Source organism: Bidens hawaiensis, unplaced genomic scaffold (genome assembly GCF_021521415.1).
Source record: "Bidens hawaiensis isolate Kalapana, Puna unplaced genomic scaffold, B.hawaiensis_p1.1 tig00028833_1, whole genome shotgun sequence".
NCBI lineage: Eukaryota > Viridiplantae > Streptophyta > Magnoliopsida > Asterales > Asteraceae > Bidens > Bidens hawaiensis.
In genome coordinates, this window is record NW_027494743.1 from 228,840 (window position 1) to 239,367 (window position 10,528).

The following is a 10,528-nucleotide window of genomic DNA, read 5'->3' on the forward strand; positions in this document are numbered from 1 at the left end:
CATGTCCAAACCATCTCAATCTCCACTTTTTTATCTTGTCTGCTATGTTCGCTACCCCTAATCTCTCCCGAAACACAACGTTTCTTACTCGATCTAACCTTGTGTGCCCAGACATCCAACGTAACATTCTTATTTCTGCAAGCTCCATCAACGATAAATATTAAAAGAAATATAAGGTAAATAAAAGAAAAGGAAAACTGAAGCAATCGCATCTGATTTGTGGCGAAAGTAAGAAATTCATTCTCCGGTTTATGAATCTAACCAGCAAGTCCGCAACCAGAGATCTAGTTTTAGTTTAGGAGTGAAGTGCAGTTACCGGCGATGGAGCCAGATGTGAGCATCGACAGTAGTTCCATGATCCGGATCGCCGTGATCCCGATCGGCCAAGTCCAGGCCCAGCTGTTCCGCAAGTACGCGTCGATGCTTCTGGCGCGGCACCACGTCATCCAGCTGTCCTCCATCAGTCCGTTCTACACTGAGCACCAGAAGTCTCCTTTCTCCCACCAGCCCTGGCACTCCGGCTCCCTCCGCTTCAACTTCATCCTCGGCGGATCGCCCCCCAGCCCCTGGGAGGACTTCCAGTCCAATCGCAAAATCCACGCCGTTATCGGCATCTGCCACTGCCCCAACAATCCGGATCTCGATGCCGTTCTCCATCACTTTGACCTCGCCTGCAAGGGATACGCCTCCGCCCTTGTGCAACGCTGTTTCGCTTTCGCTCCTGCTGACAAACAGGTTGTGCTTCTGGTATTACTTAGGGTTTAGTTGTTAGCTGATCCAATTTTTAGTGCCTTATGTTTAGGTGAGTCGGTTAATGGTTGATGATGATCTCATTCTCATGCTTTAGCTAAGCAATCGGGGATACATTGACGACCGGCTGAATTGTGTTTATAGTTAAATAGCAATGTGCGTTGTTTCTCTTTAATGTCGAAGAGTTGGTTTTAACTGGTTAAATTTTAAATGTTTTTTAATCTCCATCTGGATATTTGAGAACTGGTTAGAAAACAAAGTTAAAAAGATTAGTTAAGTAACTTATGGATTAAGGTTAATGATGAAATTCATTGTAGAAGTGAATGTCAAGGACTCGTTTCCTCCAGTTGCACAAATTTGTGGCTGGAAGATCATTTTTTATATGATTTTACAACTGAAGAGTTTAATTGCAGCTTTCTGCATGGTTTGACTGGTACTGACTAGTGAGACGTGCATGCACTTACCTGCATTCACAATTGCACATGCATATACGTTGTCATTCAAATTTGCGTTGCTGTGTATTTTCTTTTACTCCAAGTGCATAACCAAATCAGGGAACATTAACATAGAGTGCAATCAACACTCTGTTCTTGCTTTTCTTGGTCGAAACCTTCTACATATTAGATGTAACACAAAAGCTAGAGAAATGTTTTTCTTTGAGCAGTAACATAATTTTTGTTCATTTTTAAGAAGTCAGAAAACGATTGAAGTTGCAGACTTGCAGCTTGACTCATAAGTCAAAATAATACTGGTTGCTAGGGGTTAACTAATTGATGGTCTTGTTTCAGTTTGTTTCAAAGGTTTTTGTTGATTTGTGATCATTATTGCAAGTGCTGGTATATTTTACCTTAAAAATATTGAATCCTAGTAACATGTCTCACCAGTGTTTTTGTTATCTTATATTGCAGCTAGTGGATGGGAAGGACAGAGGAAATAAGCTGGCTTTGTTTCCTCCTGCTGATCAACGGACTCAAGAAATTCACTTGCAAACAATGATGCAAGACATTGCTGCTTCACTTTTAATGGAATTTGAAAAGTGGGTTCTTCAAGCAGAATCTGGTGGGACCATTCTAAAGACACCTTTAGATTCTCAAGCCAGTCTCAGCTCAGAGGAGGTTTATGTTTTAGGTGTCCTGATTATAAATAATGGCTAAATTCTTAATTTCAAGTGCATGCTTTGAGAATTATAACTTTACCAACTTGATCAATTGTTTCAGGTGATTAAAGCAAAAAAGAGGAGACTTGGTAGAGCACAGAAAACAATTGGAGATTATTGTTTACTAGCTGGATCACCTGTTGATGCCAATAACCATTATTCTACTGCTTTAGAACTTGCCAGGTTGACTGGGGATTATTTTTGGTATGCTGGCGCATTGGAGGGTGGTGTTTGTGCCTTGTTGGTAAGCATGTGAAAGGATCAATTATTATAAAAATATAGTAAATCAGTATGCTAGCATTTGGTATCTAGATCTTATTATTCATGCCCTTACCCTAGTAACATTGTTTATGTGCTATAAGATGGATAAAGAAGTTCATAAGGACCAAGTTATAGAGGAGGAGGTCAAGTTTCGCTACAACAGTGTGATTGTGCATTACAGGAAGTCATTTATACAAGACAATGCTCAGAGGTAGATACTTACAAATTACACACACTGGTAACATTTTTAGCATATGCACATGATATAAACCTCCCTTTATAACACGAAGTAAAATTAATCTCAATTTAGAAGCTCTATACTTGCAATTTTTTATTTAAAGTAGCTGAACTGAAGTGGCGGTGGTTTTTGAAAGTTTGTTTGGGACTTTTAGTGTTTTTAAAAATTTATTCTAATAAGATGTTTATGTTCTGGTGGAGAGTTAAATACAGATCGGGATCTTGTTAGCATATTCTGCTTAAGCTTCTTATGAATATGCATATATTTCATCTACTTATCAACTTTATACAGGGTCTCACCTCTCAGTTTTGAACTGGAAGCTACTCTGAAATTGGCAAGATTTCTGTGCAGGTATATTCCCAAAACTTTTTATTTGTTATTATTTCTCCTGTAGGTTTTGTTTCATGGCTGCTGTGATTTGTTCTATCTATTGTTTTCATTTTTGTGTGGACATCAAACTCAGTTTTGTATGATATTGTAAATTAATCAAGGTATACAATGTTTTCTTCATTAAGAGGCAGAGTTGTTCATTTTGTGAAATTATATATAATCAAACTGTGTAATACTTAGTGTTTTTGTTTCTCTTTTTACCATCTTTACTTGATTATGTTTACATGTTTCGGTGTATATACCCAGATTTGATTGTTTGTGTTTCAGACGTGAGCTGGCTAAAGAGGTAGTGGAGCTTTTGACTTCTGCTGCAGATGGAGCAAAGTCTTTAATTGATGCAAGTGATAGACTGATATTATACATTGAGATAGCCCGTTTATATGGAACTCTCGGCTACCACAGAAAAGCTGCCTTTTTTTCTAGACAGGTGGCTCAGTTATACTTGCAACAAGAAAACAATTTGGCTTCCATAAGTGCCATGCAAGTACTGGCCCTAACTACAAAAGCTTATCGTGTCCAAAGTCGAGCTTCCATTCCCAAACATTCTGTTTTTAATGTGAGTTTTTCGGTCATATATCTTCATATGATGCATTTTTAACAACCAAAAGAATATTAGGTAATGGCATTTTTTTTTCATACAAGGATGTTGGGCCATCTATTGCCGATGGTGGAAAGATGCATCATCACTTGGTGGTATCTTTATTTGAGTCACAATGGAGCACGCTGCAGATGGTTGTACTAAAGGAGATACTTCTCTCAGCTGTTCGTGCTGGAGACCCGCTTGCTGCGTGGAGTGCAGCTGCACGCCTATTAAGATCTTATTATCCATTAATAACACCTTCAGGTCAAAATGGGCTTGCGAGTGCACTCAACAATTCAGCTGAAAGACTTCCTTCTGGAACTCATTGTGCTGATCCTGCTTTACCTTTTGTGAGGTAACTTTACATTAAATGAATATCATTGTTAAGAAAAAGGCACATGAACATTTGTATCCAATTGTTAAGATACCCCAAACTAACTAATTACAAGCCAAGCCAGTTGCTATTTCTTTAAGGGCTGCTTGAGTGATGACATACTTCTCTACTAATACGTAACATGCTGGAAAATTTTTACTTAAAAAGAACTAGCTGGATAGTAGTCAAGACTTATAAAGCGCATATAATTGTTACTTTTGTTGTCAGCTCTTTTCAGTTGTGTGAGATGTTCTGAGCTCTTAGGGCCTAATCAGTAAATGCGGAAAAATATCAGATATCGGTCAATGACCGATATTTGAGATACTGGTTATCGCGGTGGATCGGTAATTTAGTATCATGCATAATTTATATATATATAGCAATTTAACATAGCAATTCAGTATACTCTCCTACCCGACAAATTATCCTTTTGCAACTTGCAAAACAAACAATTGTAGCTTGTAGGAACTGATTAAGACTTAAAGCACTAACATTGAACACTAGCAATTGACAATTAAGACTTAAAACACTGATATTGGGAAACCAGTGAAATATCGGTCAATATCGCCGATATTATCTGTACCTATATTCTGACTGATATTTCACCAATATTGACTGCATAGCTTAGAGCATTAAGTTTCAGGGCTTTGGCTAATAGTCGTTGGTAGGAAAACTAGGGTCAATGTGGGCAATCGGTTTAAGTCAGTGGTAAGTCAAAACCAAGAAATAAAGTCAACATACTTAACCTGTACTGCCAGATGGGGCAGGTTTATTTGAGATCCACAAAAGGCTTGATATCCAGGGAACCGATTTACGCTCTTTTATCAAGAGATTTTATGACCAATATTGGGCAATCATACGCGAGTATATTGTAAATCACATAAGAATAAAAGTGTGCACATTTGCATTGGCATATTCACATCTAAATGAAGACGTACACTATGTCCATTGGTATATTCACATGTGGTTACTTGAATATTGGATTCTTGTCCCTTTATTTTGTTATCTAAGGGCTTAGATTATTTTTATCATCTAAGGCACGCTTCACGTCTGTGATGCACGAGCCTCACGCCCTGGCTTTTGGGATCAAAACGTCTTGGAGCACCTTGCGCTTCCCTAAACCAAGATCTAGGCTACCACCAAAGCATAAACATATTTGAAAGTAGAACAAAGCAATCAAACATAAATAAAACTCAAAAGGCCCATCAAACTAGAATGATTATTTTTATATTATCAAGTAAAGCTAACAAAGAACCAAAAAAAAAGAAAGAAAAAAAAAACAGTCACTATTTCAAGGGGAGCAAGCATTCAATGGCAATTAGTCGGTTCATATGTTGATTTTAACGACCGGTCTGATCTGGTGGGATCTGATGGTCAAAGCAATTTGAGAAAATATGATGTGAATTGGAGCAATTAGCTTTAGCCATGTTTGTCTATGATACTATGTTACTAGCTGTCACTGACAAAATAGCATCACACATATACACGTGTGTATGTATATATGGCATGCAAATGTATCATTATTAAGTTTCTTTATCTTTAGATGTCCTATCATAGTTATCCTATACTTCCATGGTTCTGTGTTTCTTTTATTTAAACTATTCTGGTCTATATTACTAAATATCATTCTTGATAACCAGGTTGCATTCCCTTCCTCTGCATCCGTCACAGATGGACATTATAAAAAGAAATTCCGGTAGAGAGGATTGGTGGACCGGATCAGCTCCATCTGGACCTTTCATTTACACACCATTCAGCAAAGGAGATTCAGTCAATAACAATAAGCAAGAACTCGTTTGGGTTGTTGGAGAACCAGTTCAAATGCTGGTTGAATTAGCGAACCCTTGTGGCTTTGACTTACTGGTCAACAGCATATATCTTTCCGTTCATTCTGGAAACTTTGATGCTTTTCCAATCAGTGTCACGCTCCCCCCTAACTCTTCTAAAGTAATCAGCTTATCTGGAATTCCAACTAAAGTGGGACCCGTTAGTATCCCCGGATGCCTTGTTCATTGTTTTGGCGTAATCACTGAGCATTTCTTCAAGGATGTTGACAATCTGCTTCTTGGAGCTGCACAAGGGCTTGTGATTTCTGATCCATTTCGATGCTGTGGGTCTGGGAAGCTGAAAACGACAGTTGTACCAAACATTACAGTTGTACCTCCACTGCCATTGTTGGTTTCACACATTGTTGGGGGTGATGGTGCAGTTATATTGTATGAAGGAGAGATTCGTGACCTTTGGATAAGTGTGGCTAATGCTGGTACAGTGGCGGTTGAGCAGGCACATATATCGTTATCTGGGAAAAATCAAGATTCTGTTATATCTATTGGCTATGAAGCATTGAAGTCTGCACTTCCGTTAAAGCCTGGTGCTGAAGTGACTATACCTGTTACTTTAAAAGCTTGGCAGCTTGGGTTGGTGGATCATGATGCTGTTGCTAGTAAGAGCACATCGGTTAACGTTACAAGGCCGATAAAGGATGCAAGCAGCCCAATGTTATTGATACATTATGCAGGTAATTTAATAAAAGCTTCTAGTCTAATGGTATTATCAATAATGTTTTTCTTTATAAGGCTCGTGCTATAAGTAGCAATATGAGAGCGAGTTGGATAACAGCTCAAAAGGGGCCGGGTCGGGTTGACCCGGTAGCACCTTTTTGTTATTGTTTAGTTTCTTTGATGAATAATGGTTGTGCGTTAATTATGATTACATAAACAGTAATTTTACAATACTATTTTTAATCTACAAGTAAAATGATTTAGAAGGTTGTCCACGATAAAGACATAGTTTAGGTGATCAGTTTGGGTTGGGTTGACCACGAATAATACAATTTTTTTTTAATAAATAGCTTTGGATGTAATCACAAAATAATCTAATTTATAAATATAAAATAAAAAAATATGGAAGGGGTATGCTTTCAAATTTAACTTTAGGTGACTTTCAACTTTTAGTATTTACCTCTGCTACCTGTTTTGCGAGACAGGTCCTGCAGAGAATCAAGGACAGCTGGAAGAAAGTGTTAGTGTTGTGCCACCTGGACGACGCCTCGTTACTCCCTTAAACGTGTGCGTTTTACAGGGCTTATCTTTTGTGAAAGCTCGTCTCCTGTCAATGGAAATCCCTGCCCACGTGGGTGAGATTTCAAACAGTTCACTGGGTAATAATTCTGCTGATCGCTTGGTGAAAATCGACCCCTATAGAGGAAGCTGGGGCCTAAGATTTCTAGAACTCGAGTTATCTAACCCAACAGATGTCGTGTTTGAAGTCGGTGTCTCGGTCCAGCTGGAAAGTGAAGAAAATTCTTCTGAATTTGATTACCCGAAAACAAGAATCGACAGAGAATATAGCGCGCGAGTGTTAATCCCACTAGAACACTTTAAACTACCCGTTCTTGACGGTTCTTTTCTTGCAAACAATTCATTATCAAATGGGGATAGTAAAACCTCAGAGAAAAAGAAGAAAGCGGAACTGAATGCTTATATAAAGAAGCTGATTTCAAAGATTAAGGTTAGGTGGGTATCAGGACGGAACAGTTCAGGAGAGTTACATATTAAGGATGCCACGCAAGCAGCCCTGCAGACATCTATTATGGATGTTTTATTACCAGATCCTTTGACCTTCAGTTTCAGGCTTGTGAAAGAAGTTAACTCTAAGGGTGGCGGTGATGTGTTGGCACATGACATGACACCGATGGAGGTTTTGGTTCGGAATAACACGAAGGAATCTATCAGTATGAATCTTAATATTACGTGTAGAGATGTTGCAGGTGAAAACTGCATTGAAGGTGCCAATTCTGCTGTTCTGTGGTCTGGTAAGACTAACTTCTAGTCCTCTAATTGGTTTTTAACCAGGGTGTTTATGGTTCGGTTTGAAATCACCGTGAAACCGCCTGAATTGGTCATTGGTTTGGTTTCCGGTCAATTTTTTTAAAATTTTTTTGGTCAGTAGGTTTGGGAGTTTTCAAACTGAACTGTACTGTTCTGCTTAGTTTATGTTTGATCCTCAAAACCGGTTGGAAAACACCAAACCTGACTGTAGGATTTGGGCGATGTAACTTATTATATCTTGTGCTTTTAGTTATTATAAAAGATGGGGATTACTCTATAGAATAGTAACCAAGTTTTGAAATTGGTTCAATTAGGTCACTCATAAAATATTTTGTTCCAATCAGGCCACTAGAGTTTCTTTTTGTGTTCAATCCTAGATATTTTACCTGGATATTAGGTTATCTAGGTTTTATTTTTATTTTTAAATAGTTTGAGATTGCATAATATTTTTTTGAAAATTGAAAAAAATAGTAAAAATTAAGAAAAATAATTTTTAAATTGCAAAAAAAAAATATATGCAAAAATGTAAAAAATTACAATATAATTAACATGCTCCTAATTTTTTTTGGTATGGAAGCAATTAATAATCCCATTATTAAATACTTTAATATCACCTAACTATCTTTTTGAAATCTTTCTAAAAAAATATGTTTCTTATAAAAGAAAACTGTAACTTAAAAAAAGGGTGATTTCTTTCTTCTTTTTTTTTAAATATTTCACAATTTAAAAGTTATTTCTCAATTTTTACCAATTTTTTCAATTAAAAAAATATATTATGCAATGTCAAACTATTAAAATATATAAAGAAACCTAAATAACCTGCTATCTAGGTAAAATATCTCGGATTAGAACACAAAGGAAACTTTAGTGACCTGATTGGAACATAATTTTTTATGAGTGACCTGATTGAACAATTTCAAATTTTGGTTACTATTTTATACACATGGAGTCGGTCTTTTAAGTTTTAACTCTTGGAACAATATCACTTCTTTATTTTAATTGTATATTATGTATTTTTTTAGGGAAAACTCTACACTAGTAATTGAGTTATCCAGGTGTTCCACTAAATCCGCTTAAGTTTTTTGGCTCCTCTAAAGTCACTCAAGTTTCGTTAAGTGTTCCAATCATGTGTAGTTTTTTCCCTTTCCTATAAATTTTCAAAAATTTTAAAATTAAGTGAGGCATATATGAATTTTGATTATTGTAAACCGAATGATTTTTCCCCAGCTATTTGAAGCATGAGGTAATAATGAAGAAAACGAATTCACTAAATAACAACCAAGTTTCATAAGTGTTCAATTTAAATCAAAATGTAAAAAAGTATTCAAGATTCATATATGTTTCATCTGCCTCGCTTAATTTTTTTTTCAAAATTAACATTTATAAAAAGTTAATGCAAGATTGGAATACCTAATGAACTTTAAGTGACTTTAGTGGGACATTTAGGAAACTTGGTTACTATTATGTAATGTTACCTTTTTTCATTTTTTATTTTATAATTATAAATGCCTGATTAGTCCAACCGGTTAAACCAAACAGTAACAGTTTGGTTTGGCCCGGTTTTAGTTTTCAATATTTCGGTTTTGGTTTACATTTGCCAAAAACTTTCACTAATGGTTTGCTTACGGTTTGACCTAAAAACTATAAAAAAGCAGACCGTGAACACCGCTGTTATTACTTTGATAACAATGACTCGCCTTTTATTTTCGTATGATATTATAAATGTGGTAGGTGCTTTAAGTGGCATGAAGGTGGATGTTCCTCCTCTGGAAGAGATCAAACATTCGTTTTGTTTGTATTTTCTCGTCCCGGGCGAGTACACGTTATTGGCTGCTGCGGTTATAGACGATCCTAATGAAATCTTGAGGGCTCGTGCACCGTCTTCTTCACCTGATGAACCAATCTTTTGTAGGGGCCCACCTTATCATGTTCGCGTAAACGGTACTATCTAAACCACCTTCGTGTTGCATACAAACAACCAGCTTCTCTGTCTCATATCTCATTTATATATATAAAACATGCATGCATACATATATACATGTATGTATGTGGTGAGTATGTGCATTTGTTTGTACCCTGTTGTAACATTTTGAACCTTTTTCGTCACTCGTGATAACTAGTTATCGGTCAAAACCCTGTGTGTATTTGAGGACTTTACTGTTACTGTTACGTTGATAGTCTGGTATGATTTTTTTAAATCATAATTGTGGCCCTAAAAATGGTGCTGATTACCGTTGGTAGGTGGTTAACGACTTAATGTAACAGTATGTTGCTCATTGCTGATAGACAAAAGTTTAGGCCTAATAATCAGGGTTTGGGTTGTCATGTCACATTTAATAAATAAATTGGGTCACTTTAATGTCCCATTTAGGCAAAGTGTTTACGGGTGTGCCTTGAAACCGATCAGAGTTGTTTATACCAAACCCGAAACCAATGAATCTAAATTTTTTTTTTGGTTGTGTTGGAAGCCGTTTGTATATCCAAGAAAGTAAAAAGTCATATTTGGTACATGAGAAACGTAAAAGTCTTTTGATGATAAGTCATCTCATCCTTTTTTATTTCTAATCGAAGAGACACTTGCTTTTCTTATGTTTTAATAACAAGCTAGAACAAATATTTTTTCAATTCCAGCCCTTTTCTAATGTTATTTATACGGATATTAAAAATAAGGAAAATTGGATTTTAATAATCCCAACTTAATGCAGTTGGCCAATAATAATCCCAACTTTGAAAATAGCTTTCATTGGTCCCAACTTTCACACTATTTGTTTTCATTGAACCTTCGTTAAAAAAAACTTAACGACGTTAAGTTTTTTTCAAATTTGAAACTGATATTTTAGGGCTTTTGATCGGAATGAGGATACGAGTCGATTGATGTAAAACTTAACTTGAAACGGCGCTTCAAACATCTTGATTTTTGTAAATTAATAATTTAAACACCCGAATTGAA

The 10,528-nt window shown here is 36.4% G+C and overlaps 1 protein-coding gene across 1 annotated transcript; it reads left to right on the top strand.

The window, feature by feature from the left end:
- Window positions 1–304: 304 nt before the first annotated feature.
- LOC143577853 (trafficking protein particle complex II-specific subunit 120 homolog) lies at window positions 305–9,823 on the top strand. Its single transcript, XM_077061576.1, has 10 exons — window positions 305–735; window positions 1,659–1,865; window positions 1,968–2,150; window positions 2,269–2,378; window positions 2,697–2,756; window positions 3,063–3,351; window positions 3,438–3,730; window positions 5,389–6,266; window positions 6,735–7,562; window positions 9,310–9,823. The coding sequence occupies exons 1-10, from the start codon at window positions 322–324 to the stop codon at window positions 9,528–9,530; spliced, it is 3,483 nt and encodes a 1,160-aa protein (XP_076917691.1). The 5' UTR covers window positions 305–321; the 3' UTR covers window positions 9,531–9,823.
- The last annotated feature ends 705 nt before the right edge of the window (window positions 9,824–10,528 follow it).

Coding starts and splice junctions, on each gene's coding strand:
- LOC143577853 (XM_077061576.1), top strand. CDS start 322: ATGGAGCCAGATGTGAGCATCGACAGTAGTTCCATGATCCGGATCGCC. Junction 2,379..2,696: donor ATACAAGACAATGCTCAGAG/GTAGATACTTAC, acceptor AACTTTATACAG/GGTCTCACCTCTCAGTTTTG. Junction 7,563..9,309: donor TTCTGCTGTTCTGTGGTCTG/GTAAGACTAACT, acceptor TAAATGTGGTAG/GTGCTTTAAGTGGCATGAAG.